Source organism: Miscanthus floridulus, chromosome 5 (genome assembly GCF_019320115.1).
Source record: "Miscanthus floridulus cultivar M001 chromosome 5, ASM1932011v1, whole genome shotgun sequence".
Taxonomy (NCBI): domain Eukaryota; kingdom Viridiplantae; phylum Streptophyta; class Magnoliopsida; order Poales; family Poaceae; genus Miscanthus; species Miscanthus floridulus.
In genome coordinates, this window is record NC_089584.1 from 4052479 (window position 1) to 4076529 (window position 24051).

At 49.3% G+C, this 24051-nt stretch overlaps 2 protein-coding genes across 3 annotated transcripts; one reads left to right on the forward strand and one right to left on the reverse strand.

Moving 5' to 3' along the window:
- The first annotated feature begins 4780 nt into the window (after positions 1–4780).
- LOC136449390 (jasmonoyl--L-amino acid synthetase GH3.3-like) lies at positions 4781–16147 on the forward strand. Its single transcript, XM_066449412.1, has 5 exons — positions 4781–4938; positions 5495–5870; positions 6004–6105; positions 6267–7090; positions 15271–16147. The coding sequence occupies exons 2-5, from the start codon at positions 5566–5568 to the stop codon at positions 15813–15815; spliced, it is 1776 nt and encodes a 591-aa protein (XP_066305509.1). The 5' UTR covers positions 4781–4938; positions 5495–5565; the 3' UTR covers positions 15816–16147.
- Positions 16148–19348: 3201 nt separating this feature from the next.
- On the reverse strand, positions 19349–21998 carry LOC136451365 (probable indole-3-acetic acid-amido synthetase GH3.12). Of its 2 annotated transcripts, XM_066452073.1 has the most exons (4): positions 21669–21998; positions 21486–21587; positions 20206–21047; positions 19349–20128 (listed from the first exon to the last, which is right to left on the reverse strand). In XM_066452073.1, exons 1-4 carry the CDS (start codon positions 21965–21967, stop codon positions 19575–19577), a joined length of 1797 nt encoding a protein of 598 aa, XP_066308170.1. In that variant the 5' UTR covers positions 21968–21998; the 3' UTR covers positions 19349–19574. The 2 variants fall into 2 exon arrangements, with proteins under 2 accessions (XP_066308170.1, XP_066308169.1); XM_066452072.1 differs by having other exon boundaries at positions 21486–21998.
- Between the last annotated feature and the right edge of the window lie 2053 nt (positions 21999–24051).

The following is a 24051-nucleotide window of genomic DNA, read 5'->3' on the forward strand; positions in this document are numbered from 1 at the left end:
AGGATCAAGTCATAAGTCTTGAGCATATAAGTACAGAAAGGATGTTCGCGGATCCGCTTACAAAAGGCTTACCACCCAACATGTTCAGAGAACATGGTGTTCAGAGAACATGTAGCTAGCTTGGGTTTAAGGGAAAGCCTAAAATTCCTGGACAAAAGAAGGCCCAAAGATGAGTATCTATTTCAGAACAGAGTAGTGAGTTGTAGCTGCTAAGTCTATCGCCAATAGACCGTGACGATGAGATATGCTCTATGAGCTAATCTGTAATGGAATGAACAAAAGCAAATGATATGAAAGTGAAAGATGGAATGAGATCAAGAGGGAGAATGTTAGTTGATCTCCACCAATAGGCCCAATGGCCTATTGGGCCCTTATCTCTGCTCCCTGATCGGGGGAGCCCAACCCTAATCCGGTTGGTGGGCCCCTGTCGCACAACACACATAAAAGGAAGGTGGGGGTGAGGGCTCGGATAACGAGGTTGACCGGAGCCACCACACCCACTACAGAGAAACCCTAATTCGATCAAAGGCGTGCTGCCAGCGACGGGATGTGACCCACCACCATCGCGCCTGCAGGTTCTCCGCCGGCGCCACTGGACTTCTCTCCACCACGCTGGACGACTCCTACTACACCGCGGCACCGACGTCTACGTTGCTGTGCCGCAAAGAGAAACGTCAAGGAGGCTAACCGGATCTACGGTTACACACAGAGGTACACACATCGATCCTAACAGGAAGGACATGGGCAATCCCCAGATGTTTAGGCACTGATGAGTGATGACTGATCCGATCCAATCCAATCCAAACAGAAAGAGGCAGGCCCATGACTGAGGCTGGAGCCGCTCTTAGTCCGGTCTCCAGGGACCAAGTCTCAGTAGGCGGTAGCCGATGCCCAACCCAAAGGCCCGAGTGGGGACCGACGACGACCTGTGACACTTAAATGGGATCCGGACCAATTTTAAAAGGCCACCATGATTAGCTTTAGCCTAAGTCTATTGACCCAAACTCTATAGAGTGACATAATAATAATAATAATAATATAATAATAATCATAATAATAATAATAATAATAATAATCATAATAATAATAATAATAATAAATAATAATAATAATAACTAAAATAATAATAATAATAATAATAATATAATAATATATAAATAATAATAATACATCTAATAATAAATAATAATAATAATAATAATAATAATACTAATAATAATAATAATAATAATACTAACTACTAATAATAATAATAATAATAATAATAATAATAATAATAATAATAATAATAATAATAATAATAATAATAATAATACTATATTCGTTTTCTAACGGGTAAGACCATCCCTACTTCCCTATAAAATAGGGGGTACATGCTTGTTTGATTGAGACATCCCACAATCCAATTGTCTTTTCACATCTACAATACAACTCTTCTATGTACTCTCCCGACCCTATGTTGATGTTCATCACTTTGATCCGACGACCAAAGATGGTGTCCTACGCTTGCCGGTCGACCTAGGGTAAGTCGACGACATCCTTACCCCTCTATGGGGTCTCTCTCAGGCGAGGGCTTCGACGGTCCTTGCCCCTCTATGGGGTCCCTCCCGGGTGAGGGCTTCGACGGTTCCTTTTCTAGTTTGCTCAAAAGCTAGTTTTTTTTATCACGCAAGTATGATTGGTTACCCTTTGCTAGTTTGCCCGAAAAGCCCGAAATGCTAGTTTGCCCGAAAACTAGCTGTTCTTCACCACATATGCGCAATACCTATTTTCTCATAAACCTCTCCGTTCTTCACCCCGTAAGTGTGATTTTTGCCCCGTTTCTTCGTCCGTGGGGATCTAACACTAGCTAGGTGTCTTTACGTCCACGGGACCCAATACCCCAGCAGGGGGCATCGCGCCGTACGCCCCTGACACGCACGCCTCGACCTCGCCAATGGGCACCCAACCGGTGGTGCCGTGGTGGCCAATCCCCGGCGCTGGTCGTGCGCCGCGACGTGTTCCATTCCAAACGGCACGTCCACCGGCAGCCCCCGCGGCCCGGCTCGGCTCGGGCTCCAACCCCGGGCGGCCGCACGGTGTACGTGCCCGGACCAGCTCTCGTGCGGCCATTATCCCGTTGGCGGTTCTGGGATCCCCACGGCTCAGCCAGGCCGTCCGTCCGGCGGCCACCCTAGGATGCTCCTCCATAGACCACTGCACATTCCGACTCCGGCAGCGCACTATGCACACTCTTTTCCCCGTCAGATTCCTGGCCATGCTGTCCGTGTCCGTGTTTGTTTCTCCAGAGTCCAGAGTCCGGACCATGACCCGATGACCATCAGATGATCAGACCATGCCAGCAGCCAGCCCCGTGAACCGTGAACGTGAAGACAGCCTGTTACGAAAACACAACTCTTATCAGATTGAGATAGTGCTCTGGACTTGGACGGAGCACAGCGCCAAGAGAAAGGCCAAATTCCCAGCTCCCGAGCACACGACTGTTGGCCCTCTGATGGCATGTGCATGTCTATCCCAACCGGCGGCATCCGACTGCATCTTCCAAGACCAGGGCCGGCCGGCACTCGTAGACAGAGATATTACGCCGCCCGCGTCCTTTTCCATGCCCAGAAAAACCCCAGCAAACCCACACTTGCCCTTTTCCTTCTCACCGGCAACAAGTAGCAATATCCAATATCGCATAGCATATCCGGCCCAAGTGCCATCTTTTGGCAGGCAAGAGCAGGACATTGCTGTTGCTCTTGCTGGTGTTGGTGGCTTGAGCAGCTAGCTGACAGACAGACAGACACACACACACACGGAGAGTAGAGCCGTGGCTGGCCGCATCACCGTCCGTTCCAGTGCATCCCCTAACGGGCAACGAATCAACGATGCCATGCCGGGCACGCAGGCAGTCACCGCCCACCGGAGCCCGGGCGGTCGGTGAAGCCAAGCCACAGCCAGTGCTTTCCTGGTTCCCCTGCCTCTGCTTGGCCTTGCATGCCATGCTGGGTTTAAATATGACCTGGTCCAGCGTAAGGTACGCACGGATTTGTCTCCATCCGGGCTAGACCGACCATGGTAAGTATTTTGGAATACGTCAACATCCCTATATATTTTATATTTTTTGTTTTTAAGAAAAAAAAATTGAATGCGGTATAAAAGTCTACGGGACAGGAGAAATGAAGCCCCAATTAATCATCATCCGAGTCACATCCCTATATATTTTATATTTTTTGTTTTTAAGAAAAAAAAATTGAATGCGGTATAAAAGTCTACGGGACAGGAGAAATGAAGCCCCAATTAATCATCATCCGAGTGGACTACTAGTACCAGTGTAATTTCTTCAACGAGACAGCGTTGGGTGATTGGCACCGTGGAGTTTGTTTTGACTCCTATCAACTATGACTTAGAGCTTGCTTGGTTGCTAGCCACATCTTGCCAAGCTATAGGTGTGTCGGCACCACAGTGAGCGCGACAAAAATCGGCTCCACGGGTATGGCGAGAAAACAAACGGATATCAACAGATTCTTTTGTGTGGCTCGCCAAACTAAGATAACAACCAAAACATCGATTCCTTTTTTATATATATGGCTGTAGAAGCCATGATGTGGAGAAACGATGGACTGGGAACGGTTGGCATGGGATTGATCATATGATGCTTGTAATCTCTTAAGGCTTTGAAACACTTGCTCCAACCAATTAATTTGATCCACAAAAAGAAGAAGATGTGTTTTTTCTTGAAACACGGGTCGTGTAAGAAAAATAATAAGGTGAAAATATCGAGAATTAGAGTTTTTTTTTATCATTAGATATTGTCATGCGTGAAGAGCCTCAAATGGGCAAACGCATGCGCAGATATACTACCAAGCTTGTTCATCTCCACTAAGCTTTGTGGCAAACGATTAGTGGATTCAGAAAGCCCGAAGGGGGCAAATGGTTGGTGACATCACAAGAGTTGGCAAAAATAGAGGGACGTGACCATTACACATGTTGTTTCAAAAAATCACCTTTTGAGGGCTCATTTCGGTAGAAAAAGCTAACAACGACCGAGTGTTTTCAGGCTCCTCAGTAGCCAAATTTTTGCGAGTGATTTTTGTGCGTCCGTGTCATGTTCAGTTCAAGCCACGGCTATATGATCGATATTGCAACCAACCTGACAATCTTACTAACTTTAGTATGAGTCCGACCAGCACCGTCTAGCCATCTTCCTTGTCTCCTCAGATACAAAACTCTGAAATTCCTAGCATCACCGAATCCCTGCTAGAGTTTAGTAAGATTGAGAGAGCATGGGCAAAGGAAGAGGGGAGCCCCCCATTTCCCTAGTTTTTGCACTACATAAATTTAACATTCAGCTTTTTTTTTTACATATACAGTAGAAAAAAGTGTAGTACCGCAGCCCTCTCGGTCTTCTAACTGTCTAATCTAACAAAGAAACCATCGAGCTGCAGTGTAAAGAAGGCGGGCGTTGAATGCCCTGTTAGCTTGGCTGATAAGCCATGACTGAAAGTACTGTTAACTGATTTATTATGTGAGAAAAATATTGTTTGTTGGTTGAAAAAGTAGGCTTATAAGCCAAGCGAGCAGGGCGAAAGATGGTGGATGCACCATACATATCAAGAGCACCATACATATCCTCGCTCACTCACTCACACTCAATCGATCAGCACAAATATTGATGGCGTCGCTGTCAGCTGGGCGTTGCGCCTGGGCCCCGCCGCTTCACGGACACGCTCGCAGGCGCGCGCGCGCGCGCACCGCACGGACGGCGTGCTGCCCGCGTGTATATATGCAGGCAGGGGCCTGGCGCAGGCAGAGGCAGTCCAGTCGTGCGTGACCTGGTCCGGCACACCGCACCAGCACGGCCGTTTCGAGTTCGCTCGCCGCCGGAGCAGGGCGAGGGGAGGGGGAGGAAGGCCGCCGTCCGCTGTCCGGCCCCGGCCGCGGCGTCGTCCGCAGGTGAGGCTACTGGCTACCTCTGTCTTCTTCTCTTTCTCCTCCTCGCTCGCTGGCCTTGTGCCTTGCGGCTGGCCGGGTCCCCCCGCGTGCGCGCCGCGCTCTCAGCTCAGCTGTGCCGCCGGCCGACGCCGTGTGCGCTGGTCTGGACTCGTCTGGTCATTCATGGGGAGGGAGAGGAGCGCGCGCGGTTCCCTGCGGTGCTCCGTCTCCGTCTCCGTCTCCGTCTCCACTTTTTTATCCCATTCGCTCGCTCGCTCGCTGCAAATTGGTTGCGACTTGCGAGCCAAGTGGGGCGTGCACTCAAACTAACCCCCATCGCATGAGATTGCTGCCGTCATCTTCCGCTCCCCGCCCAACGCTGCACCAACGGACGGGCGCGCGCGGCCGTCGTGGAGTTGGAGGAGCACAGCTCAGTGCCTGCCTGCCTCTGCGTGCCCGTGCCGTGCGCAGCGCACAACAACGCAACAACCAGCCACCGATGCGATGAGGCGCGAGTCCCTGGGCGTGACGTCCTCACTCCTTGTCCGGGTGCCGGTCCTTTTGTCTCGCCTCGCAGGTAGACGACAGAGGAGCAGCCGGACGAGGGCCAGCAGCAGGCGGCCGGTCCCGGGCGACGCCGACGACGCCATGCCGGAGAACAAGAACCCGATGCAGGCCGCGTTCTGCGGCGAGGCGGTGATCGCCGAGTTCGAGGCGCTGACGCGGGACGCCGCCGCCGTGCAGCGGGACACGCTGCGCCGGATCCTCGGCGACAACGCCAGCGCCGAGTACCTCCGGTGCCGGGGCCTCGCGGGACGCACCGACGCCGCCAGCTTCCGGGCCTGCGTGCCGCTCGCCACGCACGCCTACATCGAGCCCTACATTGCGCGCATCGCCGACGGCGACACCTCCGCCGTGCTCACCGCCAAGCCCATCACCTCCATCTCCCTCAGGTCGGTCGGTAACCGCGCACTGTCTGTCGTCGTGTCGACTCGCTCTCTGGCTCTCGCCATGTCAGTAATAAGGTCACCGTGACTGACGACGGACGTACCGCCGGCCCCCATGGCCCCATGTCATGTCTTGCAGCTCCGGCACGACGCAGGGGAAGCGCAAGTACCTGCCCTTCAACCAGGAGCTCGTCAAGTCCACGATGCAGATATACCGGACTTCCTACGCCTTCAGGAACAGGTGAGTACACACTCACACCACACGTGCATGCCACATCTCATCACCCAAGACAACAATAATAAGCCTTGGCACGTCGTCGATCGACGACGCTCCAACGACCAGGCTTTTAGTCTTCGATCCATCATGAACTCTTCCAATCTGAGGACGATCCATGCTTGCAGGGCGTTCCCCGTGGAGGACGGCAAGGCGCTGCAGTTCATCTACGGCAGCCGGCAGTTCACCACCACGGGCGGGCTGACGGCGACGACGGCCACCACCAACGTGTACCGGAGCGAGGAGTTCATGCCCACGATGCGCGCCATCCAGTCGCAGGTGTGCAGCCCGGAAGCCGTGATCTTCGGCGCCGACTTCGCGCAGTCGCTCTACTGCCACCTCCTGTGCGGCCTGCTGTACGCCGACGAGGTCCGCATCGTGTCCGCCACCTTCGCGCACAGCCTCGTGCTCGCCTTCCAGACCTTCGAGCGCGTCTGGGAGGACCTGTGCGCCGACATCCGCGCGGGCTCCCTCTCCCCCACGCGCGTCACCGCCCCCGCCGTCCGCAGGGCCGTCGAGGCGCTGCTCACGGGCCCGAACCCGGCGCTCGCCGACGAGGTGGCGCGCAGGTGCGCCGGGCTCAGCAACTGGTACGGCGTCATCCCGGCGCTCTTCCCCAGCGCCAGGTACGTGCACGGCATCATGACGGGCTCCATGGAGCACTACGTCAAGAAGCTCCGCCACTACGCGGGCGGGTTGCCCCTCGTCGCCGCCGAGTACGGCGCGTCCGAGGGATGGGTCGGCGCCAACGTCGAGCCCGAGACGCCGCCGGAGTCCGTCACCTTCACCGTGCTCCCTAACATCGCCTACTTCGAGTTCATCCCGCTCAAGGCCACCATTTGCCACGGCGGTGCCGCTGACGACGATACCTGCTACGCCGAGGCCGAGCCCGTCGGCCTCACCGAGGTCACCGTCGGCGAGCACTACGAGGTTGTCGTCACCACCTTCGCAGGTAACACTGCATTACACACATCCTCCTTGGGGCTTGGTCCTCGCTCTCGCTCGTTCGTTTTAATTCATACACGACGACGACGACGATGACGCATGGTGCTTACCACTGTTTTGTATGTTTGTTCATCACCAGACTTCCAAATTCTGACCTACCGTACATCGTCACTAGACTAATCTCTTAACCATTCCAGCTGTGCTTGCATTGAACAATATAATGCCGGCCGGTTTCAAGAACTGTACACTGTAGAAACGAAAAGTACTGTCGTTGGGCCGGCCAAGATGTTCATCGGATTTAGGTTTGGATGGTACGAGCTGTTGTTGTTAGTTGAACTTCACCAATAGGCACAACGGTTTATTGGGCCTTTGGATCTGTGTCCTGATCGAGGGTGTCCAACCCTAATATGGTTGGTGGACTCCTGTTGCACAGCACCATATAAAGAGATGGGGATCAAGGCTCGGACTACGAGGTTGATCGGAGCCGCCGTTACCACCAACAGAAAACTTAATCCGATCTAAAGAAGAGTGCTGCCAGCGACGGGATGCCCCACCGACTTCGCCGTCGCCCCTGCAGTGTCACCACCGGGCCACTGGACCTCGACTCCACTACGCTGGAACCACTGCGCCGAGCTGCCGTGTCACCGTCGTCCAACCCGCTGTGACGCCATGGACCGAATGGTGACCAAGACCAAGGTACATCAACGGTTTTGTCATCTAAGTAAGAAGCCTACCCTGAATCTACCTTACAGAGGTACTTCATAGAGTCTAACAATGGTATCAAAGCCAAGGTCAAAGTATGGGGTAGAGCATTGAAAAGTAATCAAAAGAACAAGGGTTCAATCCATTTCAGATTGAAACCCTAACCCTAACTGGGTAAAAGAAAACAAAAAAGGGACCGGGGGGTGGCGGATGTCACCCAACTCCCGGTCACCACCGCCACCGCGCGGGGAAAGTTGTCGCACCGCCGTCTTCACCAGCGCGCGGCAAGAAAAGTACAAACCCAGTTCGGATCCGAGGAAAGGAGTAAGGGGAAGAAGAACAGTAATTCCTAACCCTAACCCTAACTAGGTGAAGAGAAAGGGTGTCGGTTTTTTGAAAGGATCTCAAACCCGAACCCTAACCCGTGAATCAGTCTCGGGGAAGAACAACAGTGAACCCTAACCCTAATCCCCAATCGGTTGAATCCGAGAAGAAAATCAAGAAAGCAGATCCAAAAGAGAAGAAAAGGAGAGGGAAAGGGGCTTATCTCGAAGATCTTGAATCAAAATCGAAAGAAAAAACCGAATCCGGTTTAACCGAACCCTAACGTAACCCTAACCCTAACCGGGTGAAGGAGAGAACAAAAGAAGAGGGATTCGGCCTAAAAAAGAATCAAAGCCGAACCCTAAAATCCAGAGTCCCTCTGGGGAAGAAGAACGGTGCAAATCCCAAAACCCTAACCCTAATTTTTGACCCCATCCCCAAATCGGGTTAATTCCAAAAGAGAAGAAGGGGAAGAAGGGGAAGGGGTGGCCTACCTCGCCGCTGCGCAGCGCTATTGCCTCGTCGGCGCGCGGGGAGAAGAGGGCTGAGCCAGGGTCGCTGCTCGCCGGGCTCGGCCAAGGGGGCGCCTGGCCAAGGCACTCGACGGCGGCGCGCTCACCCGCTGGGGAGCGCGCACACTAACGAGGGGGCCGGCGACGGTGCCATGGCTGCCCGCTCGGTCGCCGCTCGCCTCGCTGTGGTGAGGAGAGAAGAGAGCGGCGAAGAGAGAGAGAGAGAGAGAGAGCAAAGAGGCCGAATGGCCGTTAGGGTTTCGGGGGAGGGCGCCCGTCGCGTTTTGTTCGACCGACGTACGCACGCAGCCGTCCGATGCAGATGAGAGGCCAAGATTGAACGGGCCAGCGATGCGGGCCAGGCGGGCGCACACGGCCGAGCGGCTTTGCCGGCCTAGGCCCAGGTTGTGGCCTGGGTGCGGCCGGGCGTCGCGCAAAGGAAGCGGGCCGAGCAGTTTTGGTCGCTGGGCCGAATGAACAGTACGAAATGAATCAGTTTTTTCTTTTTTTCTTTTTTCAGCAAATATTTATTTCGTAGAAAATGAATAAATGGCTTAAAGAAAATAGAAAAGAGATTTGTCCTGAGGGCAAAATTCATTAAATTAAATTATTTTTCCGCTGCTAAAGAAATAGTTGATTCTCTAGTTATTTTTGAACCAACGTGATATTTAATTGGAGAAAAAGAGTGTTTTTTCGCTGCTAAAGAAATTGTTGATTCTCTAGTTATTTTGAACCAATGTGATATTTAATTAGAGAAAAAGAGATTTTGACATGATTATGATGTTGTTATTTTCTAACCAACGTTGTTAATAACAATATCGTAATTTTAATGATTTTATGCATTAATTTTATTTTTGCCCAACGGTGATATAGAATTAGTGTATAAGAACAATTGTAAATTTTAATGATTTATGCATTAATTCTATTTCTGCCCAACGGTGATGTAGAGTTAGTGTATAAAAATAGTTGATAATTTTAATGATTTTATGCATTAATTCTATTTCTGTCCAACGGTAATGTAGAATTAGTGCACGAGAATAGTTGTATGTTTTGATTTTGACCGACGTTGGAATCAAGGCATGCAAATAGTGTTAATTTTATGTTAAGAAAAGGTTTAACTTGGTTTTCATCTTGGTTGAGGTGGACTGGGTAGTCACCTCACCGTGTCCCACATGATCATGTGGCACCGGTGAGGGAGACAAACAAGGCTGATGCTGCTTGTGCAACTAAAGAAAAGGGATTTTGAATCCCAAAAAGATGTCCTATGACTCTGAGCATAGGAAGTGACTCACTGCCAACAAGAAATGTTGGGCTGTGATAAAGAACACGATTGAGCCTGTAATTATAGGCTTAATCCCAGAGTGTAACACGGTCACCGAGTACCTCGATAGAATAAAGAGTCGGTTCACTGGCTCTTCAAAGACATATGCTACCTAGCTAATAAAGCAGCTGGTGACAAAGTGTTAATCTAGAAATGGTGGCATAAAAAAGCTCACGATACGTCGTCGAAATTATGGCACTATCATTTAGGCCATATTTCGAGGGGGAGAATAGAAAGACTAGTTAAGAATAATATTTTTCCTCCATTAGAGCTCTCAGATTTAGAATAATGTAGAGAATGCATAAAAGAAAAGTATATAAAGAAAATTAAGAATGACGTCAAACAAAGCATAGTAATTTTATAGATTATTCAGACATACATCTATGGTCAGTTTTCTGTAAAGAGTGTGGATGGTAATGATTCGTTCATAACATTCACAGATGATTACTCCAGTTATGTCTATATTTATCCAATAAAAGAAAGAATAGAAGCATTGGATAAATGTAGATATTTAAGGCAAAAGTTCAAATCCAACGCAATTTAAAGATTAAGATGGCCAGGTCCGACCGTGGGGGAGTACTATGGTCGGCATACTCCATATGGCCAAGTTCCTAGACCTTTTGTAAGGTTCTTACAGGAGAATAGCATAGTAGCCCAGTATTCTATACTAGGTGAACCTCAGTAGAATGGAGTAGTTGAAAGATGCAAATAGAGTACCAAGTAAGTCGGTGCCCTAAACACCGTATGAGTTGTGGACAGAAAAAATACCCTCACTAAACCATTTACGTGTGTGGGGGAGCCCTGCTGAGCCAAAAGTATTTAACCCAAACATTGGGAAGCTAAATCCCAAAATAGTAAGTTGTCATTTTATTGGCTACCCACAAAAGTCAAAAGATTTTCGTTTCTACTGTCCAGAGAGACATACAAAGTTTGTGGAAACGAGACACGCTGTCTTCCTAGAGAATGAATTGATGAGGGGGAGCATGGTAGCTCGAGAAATTGACCTTGAAGAGAAGTGGGTGTATGCGCCCACTCCAATGTTTCATGAGCTAATTTTCTCACTACCTACTGTCGTTGCACCAACAGTGCAAGATACTGTGGTGCTAGCACCTGTTGTTATTCCACCTATGGCAAAAATGAATGATGATAAGGAACCTGTTCTTTAGGATCCAATAGAACCTATTGCCACACATAAGGGGGAGCAACTACAGCCTCAAATAGAAGATGTGCCAAATGTGGAGGCCCCTATAAGGTCTCAAAGAGTTAGAAAATCAGCTATTACTGCTGACTATGAAGTATACAACATTGAGGAATTTCAAATAGAGGATGATCCCACCTCATTTGAAGAAGCCATGAGAAGTGATCATTCATCGAAGTGGTTTAAGGCCATGGAAGATGAAATGAAATCTATAAATGCCAATCGAGTTTGGAACTTGGAAATAATTCCTAAAGGAGCCAAAATAGTAGACTGTAAATTGGTCTACAAAATAGAACTTGACTCTCCAGGGAATATAGAGAGATATAAAGCACGACTTGTGGCAAAAGGCTTTACGCAAAGAGAAGGAATTGATTACAATGAGACCTTTTCTCCAGTCTCATGTAAGGATTCCTTCAGAATCATAATGGCATTAGAGGCACATTACGATTTAGAATTACATCAGAAGGATGTAAAGACGGCATTTCTCAATGCAGACTTGGAGGAAAAGTTTTACATAGCACAACCGAAAGGTTTTGTCATGGAAGAAAAAGAACGAATGGGATGCCACCTAAAGAAATCCATTTATGGATTAAAACAAGCTTCAAGATAGTGATACTTGAAGTTTGATCAGACAATAAGGAATTTTGAGTTTAAAGAGAATGTAGAGGACAATTGTGTCTATAGAAAGTTTAAGAATGGGAAGTTTATCTTCCTTGTCCTGTATGTGGATGATATCTTACTTGCTAGAAGTGATGTTAGTCTACTACTAGAGATAAAGAAGTTTTTGTCCTCAAAATTTGATATGAAAGATTTTGGTGAAGCTTCGTTCGTTCTAGGGATCGAGATTCACCAAGATAGAAATAAAGGGGTATTAGGACTGTCACAAAAGGCATACATTGAAAAGATCTTAAAGAAATTATGTATGCACAAATGTAGTCCCTCACCTGTTCCTATAGTCAAGGGCGATAGATATGGGGATTTTAAATGCCCCAAGAACCAATATGAGATCGATCAAATAAAAGTGGTTCCATATGCTTCAGCTGTCAGAAGCTTGCAATATGCTCAAGTATGTACGCGCCCTGACTTGGCAATTGTTATCGGGTTACTTGGCAGATTCCGGAGCAATCCTGGAACAGAACACTTGAAAGTGGTAAAGAAAGTCTTGTGTTATTTGCAAGGAACGAAAGGCCTCATGATGACGTATAGAAGATTAGATTCACTCCATATAGTGGGATATTCATATTATGATTATGCGGGAGATGATAGAAAATCCACGTCTAGATATGCATTCACTCTCGCAAGGGGAGCTATTTTATGAAAAAGCTCAAAGCAAACCGTCACTACATCATCCACAATGTATGACGGTTTGTAGCGTGTTATGAGGCAACGGGGCAGGTGAACTGGCTAAAGAAGTTCATACCCGGTTTGAAGGTGGTTGACGACATCTATAGACCACTTAAGTTATATTGCGATGATAATTCGGCAGTACAGTTTGCTCACAACAATAAGTTAAGTGGTGCTGCCAAACACATTGACATAAAGTATTATGTTGTGAAAGATAAAGTCCGGGATCATGTCATAAGTCTTGAGCATATAAGTACAGAAAAGATGCTCACGGATCCGCTTACAAAAGGCTTACCACCCAACGTGTTCAGAGAACATGTAGCTAGCATGGGTTTAAGGGAAAGCCTAAAATTCCTGGACAAAAGAAGGCCCAAAGTTAAGTATCTATTTCATAACAGAGTGGTGTGCTGTAGCTGTTAAATCTATCGACAATTGACCTGACGATGAAACATGCTCTATGCGCTAATCTGTAATGGAATGAACAAAAATAAATGATGAAATTGAAAGATGGTAGTGAGATCAATGGGGAGAATGTTAGTTGATCGGCCTATTGGGCCTTTGGATCTGCGCCCTGATCGGGGGCGCCCAACCCTAATATGGTTGATGGACCCCTGTCGCACAGCACTATATAAAGAGAGGTGAGGATCAAGGCTTGGACTACGAGGTTGACCGGAGCCGCCGTTACCACCAACAGAAAACCTAATCCGATGTAAAGAAGAGTGCTGCCATCGACGGGAAGCCCCAACGACTCCACCATCGCCCCTGTAGTGTCACCACCGGGCCACTGGACCTCGACTCCACTACGCTGAAACCACTGCGTCGAGCTGCCGTGTCACCGTCGTCCAAGCCACTGTGGCGCCATAGACCGAATGGTGACCAAGACCAAGGTACATCAATGGTTTTGTCATCTAAGTAAGAAGCCTACCCCGAATCTACCAGAGGTACTCCATAGAGTCTAACCCGAATCTACCTTACAGGGTACTCCAAGTCTAACAGTTGTTGCTTGTACAGCGGAGAAAAACGTACAAAGCCCTAGAAGCCTGTTACTTTCATGCCAGCAGCTACCTAATTACTCCAGATCCAGATGGAGACCAAACTTTGCTTTGTGCTGCTGTGGACAGTAGTGGACGTACTAATCTTAACCTGTGGGCACAGTGAGACGCACAGCTTTGGTTTCGTCTCACGCTTTCCTCTTTGTTGACTTGGATCCCCTCTGAGTCTGACGACGACCGCCGAAGGAGGGGCCGGCTGGGATTGACTCCGGCGGTCCGGCCGGCGGTCGCCGTTCAGCAGCTGTCCGAACCTTGGGCTTTTGCGATCGATCACGTACGTCCTCCCGGTCTCGAACAACTGAACAAGGCACAAAGTGAGATCTCACTTTCAGAGAAAGCAGATGGCTCTTTGGTGAGCTGCGACCGTCGTACTCGCAGCATGGATTTTATTCCCAGTTGAAAAAAAAAACGTTAGGAGGTCTGAAACCGACGTTAGTTGTTGTTCTGTTTGGCGACCGCTCTGCACTTTTGTGCGTCCATTTGTATAGTATCTCTGGTAGGTCATCAAGGACAGGAGATGCATGGACGATCTCGGAGATCTGGATTCGGTAACAGTGTGAACAAAACAATCAGCAAGAAACAGGAGTGCACAAACTAATGCAAAAAGGGTTTTGTTTAAAAGATTCTAGTCTAAAAGTCTAACCATTTTCAACGCATATGAGGTGCGCAAACGTGTGTTTGCAAATCATCTGCTAGGACTTATATAACGCAGTTTTGAAATGAATAGAAAATTTTTCCCATGCACATCCATCCATCCATCCATCATCAGTTGCAGTGTTACTGTCACACAGCTAGTAGCTAGGAGTACTCTTCTTCTTGGAACCTACTCCTACACTACTGCCCACTGCCTGAATATTAAACTTGACTGAATGGCAAGTGACACGGGTGATGCAACTGCAAAAACGACTTATTCAGCAATTTAGTCTGAATGGAAATTAATCATTTGATGTGAGATTCCGTATTGTTTTGTTTTGTTTTCGAAAAGCGAAAAAAGGCACTGATTGGACCAAAGACTAGCTAGTAGAGGTAGTAGAGTACTAATAGCATCTACTCCTAGTAAATACTATATATATCGGCCAGTAAAATATGGATTAGGTGTGGAACTGGTGGACCGGCCATGAAAAATATGTTAAGACAAAAGAGCTACTTCCATGGTGGTTTGTCGGTTTGCCGTCCGTTCATTGTTCTTGGCCGTTCTGCAGCCTGCAAGGAACCTAAGCCATAGTCTAACTGAATCTGACCAGCAGGGGTCGCTTGCATTCACAACTGAGTGCAACGGCTGCTTGCTGCCGTCAAACACTGGCTTCTTCGTTGAATGAATCTTATTCAGAACGAAGCAGCTGAATTTTCAGGCTGTCTGTCTGCCTGTCTGTGTCTTAGTACTAGTCGTCCAAGCAGCTATGTACTAGACAAGAACCTTTCGCTTTCTTCCTCACCTATCACCTTTGTGGCTTGTGGGCTTGTGGACGTGGGCATTTTGTATGTTTTTCCATCGCCTTAATTAGTTCGCAGACTTTGCTGCACCAGCCTGGAGACTTCCATTGCTTGAACTCTGACTCTTCATGGATGGGTATGCACAGGGCACGCACGTCATGAGAAAGGGCCTACACAACATGATGTGTCCTGTGACCCTGTCTGATGAACGGATAAGATTTGCCTGCAAGTGATGAAACACTCGCGTTGTGCATCATTATTGCTCTTTTTGATATTAAAAGAATATATATATTTTGGCAGGGCTGTATCGGTACCGTCTAGGGGACGTGGTGAAGGTGGCCGGGTTCTACAACTCGACGCCGAAGCTCCAGTTCGTGTGCCGGCGGAACCTGATGCTGAGCATCAACATCGACAAGAACAGCGAGCAGGATCTGCAGCTGGCCGTGGACAGCGCCGCCAAGATCCTGGCGGCGGAGAAGCTGGAGGTGGTGGACTACAGCAGCCACGCGGAGGTGTCGCGCGACCCGGGCCACTACGTCGTCTTCTGGGAGCTCAACGCCGACGGCAACGACGACGTGCTGCAGAGCTGCTGCGACGAGCTGGACCGCGCCTTCACGGACCCGGGGTACGTGGGGTCACGGAAAACCAGCGGCATCGGGCCCCTGGAGCTGCGGGTGCTGCAGCGGGGCACCTTCCAGAAGGTGCTCCTCCACTACCTCTCCCTCGGCGCCCCCGTCAGCCAGTTCAAGTCGCCGCGGTGCGTCGGACGGTCCAATAACTCCGGCGTCCTCCAGATCCTCTCCGCCAACGTCGTCAAGGTCTTCTTCAGCGCCGCCTACGACTGACGACGACGCTCGATCGCTACTGCCGTGCGTGGACGGTGGACGGCGACGAGAGGAAGGAAGAGAAGGTAGAAGACGAGCATGCATGCAGCGACGCCATGGCGCCATGCACACCCCTGGCCTTGCATTGGCGCGTGCATGCATGCAGTGACAGATCAGGTAGTTTGCAGACTTGCAGCTGTGCAGGATGTTCATGCAGCAGATTCAGGTGCTTGTTGTGATGAGCCATTGCGGTGCAACTGGTACTCCTGCATGACGCAACCAGTGTGTCCTGTTTGCAAGTAGTAGTGTCGTCGTTAAATCGAGTGAAATAAACCTGTTAATATTTCTTATGGTATCTTCTCCCAGATGGATCCTTTGACCCTCTGAGCTCTGAATGTTTATCCTTCGGGGGCCGTTGGGTGACCACATGTCATCGTCGTTTGTGAAGCAACAAGCAAGAAGAGGCAAAGCCAAAGCCCACACAGTCAGCGAAGTCAGCGAAGTCTTGCCTCTTTCTCGTCTCTGCTCCTGCATGCCCCGTTGTCAGGGACGTGAATGCTACAGAGACATGTGTTACAGTACGTGCTAGCTACTATAGACGACCATGTGTTGTTGCCATTGGGCTTGGGCCTGCGTGCAGCGCAGCCACTTGCACGGACCGCGGACGGATCCTTAATTTCCGGCACGGCGGCACGTGCCGATGAGGTCGATCTCTGATTTGAGTGAAGAGCACCGGACGGTTGTGGTAGCTAGAGCAGTGGAGTAGCCTCGTGTCATGGACCCCGAATGGATTTCGGCACTCAAAGAGACATGGACGGGCGGAACGTACCATTCGTCGTCGTCGTCGTCTGAGTGTCTGGCCGATCATTCGCCCAGCTCGTAGCAAATCATCATGGTTATGGTATCAGACTATCGATCAGTACATGTTATGTTTGGTGTTGCACGGCATACCACATATCTGGTTGACGATTTACGTGTGCTAGTAAACAGCGGGAAGGACGTCCAATAAATTGACGCTCACATTGTGTCATTATATCAAAATTCATTATATCCATCCGGTGCGGGTGTCAGAGTTAAAAACTCTAATTTGTTTGTTTGTTTGTTTGTTTGGAACTGCACTGCGTCTCTCGGGCTAAGGCCATTCTCCTTACAAGTTAGTTTTAATGTCATTAAATAAAATACAAAACTAGTTGCATGCCATGAAATTTATAAGGAAGTATAGAGTTGGGTTTTATGAGGATGAAACCTGATGGACATGGACAGAGTTACCAAGGCTACGAAAATAGGAGTATGGAATGAAACTCCACTAAGGTTCTGTTGGGTTGCATTATGTAAACGTAAATGCAAATAGTAATGGAAGACACCGTGAATGGAAACAAATTAAGTGAATACTGATTTTTTTTTGTTTGGTTGCCATCCGTTAAGGAATCGGATAAACGGGCCACACAGACGAATGAAACTCGTGCATCCGGAATCCGCCGCGGCCGGGGTCTTCGCCACATGCCAGCACGGTGGCCACGAGCACGTACGTGACGATGTCCCACGGGGTCACACCGCACGGCCTCGCACGCCGCGTGCACTCCCAAATTGACGTCGTCGTGCAGCCGGCGCGGCGCCCGGAGAGCAGCGCGCCCCCGACGGCCACATCCGGCGCCGTCGGCATCGCGTGCTTGGACTCCCGAGGCATCCGTACTGCTCGATCCATGACCGGTTGCAACTGCAGGACGAGATTGGATGAGGGAAAGACGAAGGGATGGAGTCACGCTAGGAAGTGAGGAGGCAATGGGGATGGGCGGCGCCGGCACTAGGCACGAGCCGGACGAAGATTATGGAGGCGGGGGAGACGAAGCAAACGAGCAGGAAGACGGAATAGACGAGCCGAGCAGATTACACCTCGGTTTCAGCGGTATCAAGTTTCTATTAGCCCGTATCGCTTTACGGCGTGATCTGTTTACAGTGGGGAGAAAACAAACAGAATCTAACGTTTTTAGTTGCCGCTGTAATTAGATACCGCTACGAAACATCCAACCAAACACTACGTAAAAGTAATTTGTTTCATCTTCAAGCGTTTTACTCGCAACTTCATGAAGTAATTAAATGCCTTTGGTTAGCCTATAAATTATGAAATGAAAGTTGTGTATTGAGAGAAGCTGTTTCATTTATTAATTTAGATATCGAGAGATGACGTGACACTCTTAAAAACTGCATAACGTAACACTTCAATGGAATGACGTAATGCTACCTAGAGAGTAGAAGGTGAAGGGACTATAAGAAATTGGACGGGTGGACCGAACTGTAAAGAGCCGCCATCGTCTCTCGGTCTTGGGCTTAGTTTGGGCCAAAATACACAAGGACATTGAAAAAGTCCAAGTTATCTTCCCAACTTAAAACGAAGGCCGACAGGTAGTGGGCACTGCAAGAGGACGGCTCATTAATGGCCCGGCGGCCCATTATATATTTTCTTAATTACTTTCGAAAATCCTACTGGAAAAACATCACGAAGAGCCTGCACTTTCAAAATTCAGTTTCACAAAAAAAAATACTTTTAGTGACATCCTTTATTGCTAAAAGGACACTGCGGTGAATCATCTTCGCACTTACATTGTCATACATATCACAAAACTACACTTTTTGACATGAAATTAGAAAACATGTGTAGCTTTGCAAAACTGATTTTAATAGCGCAGTTTTTGTGATGGTTCTGCAACCAAAAAAAAGTTATTATATTATTTTAATTTTTCAAATAATGTATAATTTTCTTTGATGCATACTTTGGCCATTGAGTTTTAACAAACATAAGCGGCATATAGTTATAAACATGCACACACACACAAAAGTTTGAAGTGTTTCCTTGACAAACCAACTACCCATAGCTAGGTACTTTGAAAACAAATCTATTTATGCCATTTTTTGTCCTAAAATTGTATATAATTTTAATTGTGTTCAGAGTTGACTTTTTATTGTACAAAATACGCTTATCATTTTGACATGGAGGAACCATCATTACTTAACAACGTAATTCATACTTTACTATTAGTCAGTTTGGCATATATCCAGATAACCTTCTTCTAAACTAACATTTTGATTCTGTTTAGTCCTTTCAACTATTTTAGTTAGTCTAATTTGACCCTAAAAAGGAGTTTTTTTTTATTGTTTTTGCATGCTCAAGTTGTTTTTTTATTTGAGTGCGATAGCTGAAATTGTATAAAATATAATGAAGAAGATTCGTAATGTATTTTTAAATGATTTATGATGCCCATTATAGCCCTAAAAAATCTGAAATTATGACTCACCTTGTATGTGGAGAAACAAAAAAAAAAGCAAATCCTGTTAAGAGCAAAATCATACCAATTGACATAGTTGGAGGGAGGAAACCAAATCAAATGTTAGATTGCGGGATCATGTGGACATAGGCCAAACGGGAAAGCAATTTGTTTTTTCATCCAATGGAAAAACGGCACAAATCTCTAGCAGCTTCTAAAAAACAGAGGATATGATTTTTAGTGTGCATTCACAGATCAACAAAGTTTTATTATTATATTTTAACCGATAACTGCCATAAAAAGTCTATTGTATTTTATGATGTCCATTGTAGCCTTATTACAAACAGGCCACATGCTTAAAATAATGCCAAACAAAAAAGATGCAGAAAACATGTAGGCATGCAGGGGAGTGCAACTTGTCAAAAGAAAACGGGTCGCTCTCGCGTCAAATTATGTCACACTCACAAACCGCCTGAGTTGTTAGGGATCGCCGCGCCACCGTGTGCCTCTGCCATCTTCAGTCGTAGGCTGTGCTGAAGAAGATCTTGACGGCGTTGTCGGAGAGGACCTGGAGGACGCCGGAGTTGGACCGGGCGACGCACCTCGGGAACTTGAACTGGTTCGCCGAAGCTCCGAGGGCGAGGTAGTGGTGCAGCACCTTCTGGAAGGCGCCCCGCCGTAGTACCCGCAGCTCCAGGGGCCTGATGACGCGTGTCTTTCTCGAGCTCACGTACCCAGCGTCGACGAAGCGCCGGTCCAGCTCGTCGCAGCAGCGCTGCAACACGTCGTCGTCGGCCTCGCCGCTGAGCTCCCAGAAGACGACGTAGTGGCCCGGGTCGGACGACACGTCCGCGTGGCTGGTGTAGTCCACCACCTCCAACGACGTGTTCCGGGCAGCCAGGATCTCGGCCGCGCCATCGACGGCGAGCTTCACGTCCAGCTCGGTGTTCTTGTCGACGTTGATGCACAGCGTGGGACCGATCGCCCCTCGGCTCACGAACTTGAGCTTCGGCGTCGAGTTGTAGAAGCCGGCCACCTTCACCACGTCGCCGAGACGGTACCGGTACAAGCCTGCGTGCCATTTCAACGTACTTGCATACGATGCATTACATGGTATGCAACGAACATGCATGAACTGATGAACGTACCTGCGAAGGTGGTCATGACGACCTCGTAGTGCTCGCCGACGGTGACCTTCGTCAGGCCGACGGGATCCGCCTCGGTGTTGTAGCTCGTGCCGGTATCGGTACAGGCCGCTCCGCCGCCGTCGTTGGTCTTGAGAGGGATGAACTCGAAGTAGGCGATGTCTGGGACCACGGCGAACGTTGCTGATTCCGGGGGCACCTCCGGCTCGACGTTGGCACCGACCATACCCTCCGACGCGCCGTAATCCATGGCGACCAGCGGAAGGCCACCGGCGTAGTGCCGGATCTTCCTGACGTAGTGCTCCATGGACCCCGTCACGATCGTGTGCACGTACCTGGCGTTGGGCCACAGCGCCGGGACCACCCCGCGCCAGTCGCGGAGCCCGGCCTCGGCGCACCTGCGCGCCACCTCGTCGGCGAGCGCGGGGTTCGGCGGCGCGAGGAGCGCGGACACGGCCCGGCGGAGCGCCGGCTCGGTGACCCGCGCTGGAGACAGGGCGCCGTGGCGGATGTCGTGGCACAGCTCCTCCCACACCCGCTCCAGCGTCTGGAACGCGAGCACGAGGTTGTGCCCGAACATGGCGAACACGGACCGGACCTCGCCGGCGAAGAGCAGGCCGCAGAGGAGGTGGCAGTAGAGAGACTGCGCGAAGTCCGCGGCGACGAAGACCACCTCGTCGGGGCTGCAGCACGGCAGCTGGATGTCGCGCACCGCGGCCTTGTACCCCTCGTTGCGGTACAGGTGGGTGGTGGCCGTGGCCGCCGTCAGGCCACCCTTGGTGGTGAACTGCCGGCTGCCGTAGACGAACTGCAGCGCCTTTCCGCCGCCCTCGACGGGGAACGCCCTGGCCGGACGACGTTGAGATCAGATGAAATGATGTACAGTAGCTAGCTAGCTAGCTAACAGGCGACCGCATGTCGTCGAGCGAACGAACTACTGCTCTACTGGATTAGACCAGAGCCAAAAGAAGAAAGACAGAGATCGTGCATGATGGACCGGAAAGGATGCCGCCGGTCGGTCGTTGGAGCGTCAATCAGAAAGACGACGATAGGCCGGACGTGCGCCGGCGTACGTGCCGCGTGCGTGAGTCATGCTTACGTGTCATACGCAGTGGCGGATACAGAACATAATTGAAGGGGGACTGATCTCTTCTTTCTCTCTATTTTTCTTCTTTCTTCCACCTCTTTTTCTTCCTCACCCTCTCTATATTTCCATTGATGCACCCGCTCTAGGAGGCTGGAGCCCCCCAGCCCCCAGAAGATCCGCCCCTGGTCATACGTACCTGTTTCTGAAAGCGAAGGAGGTCCGGTACACATGCATGGTCAGCTTGAATAGCTCGTCGTTGAAGGGCAGGTACTTGCGCTTCCCTTGCGTCGTGCCGGAGCTACGATGGACATGGATTGGCAAGGCCAAGCTTAGCAGCAGCAACACACAGTACTGAAACCGATGACGAATTAAGACGAACCTGAGGGAGATGGAGGTGATGGGCTTGGCGGTGAGGACGGGGGAGGTGTCGCCGTCGGCGACGCGGACGATGTAGGGCTCGAGGTCGTCGTGCGTGGCGAGCGGCACGCAGGCCCGGAAGGTGTCCGGGTCAGTGCGGCCGGCGAGGCCATGCCGCTGGAGGTACTCAACGGCGGCGTTCTCGTCGAGGATCCGCCGCAGCGTCTCCCGCTGGACGGTGGCGGCGTTCCGCGTGAGCCGGTCGAACTCGGCGATCACCTCCTCCTCGTTGCTGAACTCGCTGGCCTTCTTCCCCGACATCTTGCCGCTTCAAAGTTGAAAGAGACGTTGTTTTAGCGTACACCACTTCTTTTGGGTAGAAAAGTCGGAGCCCCTGACCTGGATTTATAGAAGGACGACGGAGCAGAAGTTCATCATCAAGATCCGGCAGGTTCCAGTACATTTGACACGTCCAACCCTAGCTAGCGACTAGCGTAGCGTTGTTTGCGCCGTCCACATGGAGGATAAAACAAGAGGACTAGACCAACTCAGGTCATAAACATGCTCATGCCGGCAGTTGAAGTCTTGTGCTCCATCCTTAGGTCAAGAAAAGAAATGACCAAGTCTTATGCTCCGTTCTTGCGTCAGATATTCCTTCCATATCATCGGATGATATTGAGAAATGTTACACACCATTAGAAAAATTTGTTGTGGACAAATATGTTATAATAAAATAGCTAGGTTATATACAGAACCGACTTAAACTTTTTATAAGTTAAAACTTTTTTATAAGCTAAACCTTTTGTCCTTAATATTCTAAAACATATGTACTCCCTCTGGTTCACTCAAATAAGTTGTTTTGGACATCGACACGGTCTTTAAGAAACGACTTTGACTGTAACTTTTTGCTATAAAATATTTATAAAATATAGTCAATATATACTTTTATGAAACTACATTTCGAGATGAATCTACTTATATCACTTTTATATTTTCAAACTCAACCCAAAAGAAGTTATTTGTAGTCAAAGTTTAAAATATTTGACTTAAGACAACCTCAAAACGACCTGCTTTACCGAACCGGAGGGAGTATATAGTTAATAATTTGAGGGAGCCAAATAATCGCTTTTCATAAGCTGGGTGTTGCATAATTGAAAATAAGCTATATATTTTACTTAGCTTGTTTTAACAGCCAATATTTATTTTAGTCGATTCAATGGACTCTAGTCAATGCAGCTAGCGCAATCATCGTGGCCTGGAATTCTTCCATCATGTCTTTACACATCAACTCATATAATAATTCGTATATGAACATAGATATAGGGCCAGTTTAGTTCCACCCCATTTTGCAAAAATTTTCAAGATTCTCCGTCACATCGAATCTTTAGACGCATGCATGAAGTATTAAATATAAATAAAAAATAAAACTAATTACACAGTTTAGACGAAATCTACGAGACGAATCTTTTAAGCCTAATTAAATTATGATTGGACACTATTTACCAAATAACAACGAAAATGCTACCGTCGCACTTTGCCAAAAAATTTGGCAACCAAACGAGCCCATAGGTATAGTAGTACCATATCGGCACTCTCGCACACGGCAGCTACACGTACACGACACGGGGACTGAGATTCAGTGACTTGCCTCTGTAAAGTCACGCGGTATAACTTTCTCCTCATCCTGCCCTCCAAATCCTTTCATCTCAAGCCATGGGGCCATATGTCAGAGACTGCCCTGGTGTGCAACCTGCTGCCTCGGCACTACAGCGCTGCATCTCGCCTCGCCGCATCGCCACTCCGGTGCCGTGCCTCGCCGCCCCGGCCAGCTGGACGATGCAGAGCCTCGTCGCCCTCCTGTGCCACCCAGCACTCCGGAGCCGCACCTGCCTTCCCACGCCGCCCCGGGTCCGAACTGCACAACTGTGATGTGAAGTCAGACAGATTCCATGGTTCGCTGCTACAGATAGCATATCTCTGCTTGCACATCAGGCCATCAGCTGACACTGCAATCTTATTTTGCTTTCTTCATCTACCTTTATTAGCTACTCAGCTGCGTCCCTAAGCTAGTACTTCCGATCAATGGCTTCCGCTAATGGCGCCGTGTTCAGGCTTGCCTGCATCGCCCTGGTCCTGTTATTCATGGGTCCGCCGACTGCGATGGCCGACGTGCAGGACGACTGCCGCAAGAGCTGTCGTCCGGAGTGCGATGGCTTCTCTGCTAATTTTTGCAAGAACATCACGAGTATTTTCCCTGTGCTGAATTTCGCGTATACGACGTGCAAAGTTCGGCTCTCTGCAGAGTGTACGCACATCTGCATCGACATGTGCAGTCTCAACTCAACACCCTGACGCGCGCCGGGGACTTCCCCTGCCGGCGCCGGCCAGCTCCCTGCTGTCACCAC

Excerpts from the sequence above, each read along its gene's own strand:
- LOC136449390 (XM_066449412.1), top strand. The coding sequence starts at position 5,566 with ATGCCGGAGAACAAGAACCCGATGCAGGCCGCGTTCTGCGGCGAGGCG. Across the intron at positions 6,106-6,266 it reads TCCTACGCCTTCAGGAACAG|GGCGTTCCCCGTGGAGGACG; the intron begins GTGAGTACACAC and ends CCATGCTTGCAG. Across the intron at positions 7,091-15,270 it reads TGTCGTCACCACCTTCGCAG|GGCTGTATCGGTACCGTCTA; the intron begins GTAACACTGCAT and ends ATATTTTGGCAG.
- LOC136451365 (XM_066452072.1), bottom strand. The coding sequence starts at position 21,967 with ATGTCGGGGAAGAAGGCCAGCGAGTTCAGCAACGAGGAGGAGGTGATC. Across the intron at positions 21,048-21,485 it reads TCCTTCGCTTTCAGAAACAG|GGCGTTCCCCGTCGAGGGCG; the intron begins GTACGTATGACC and ends TCGTCCGGCCAG. Across the intron at positions 20,129-20,205 it reads CGTCATGACCACCTTCGCAG|GCTTGTACCGGTACCGTCTC; the intron begins GTACGTTCATCA and ends AATGGCACGCAG.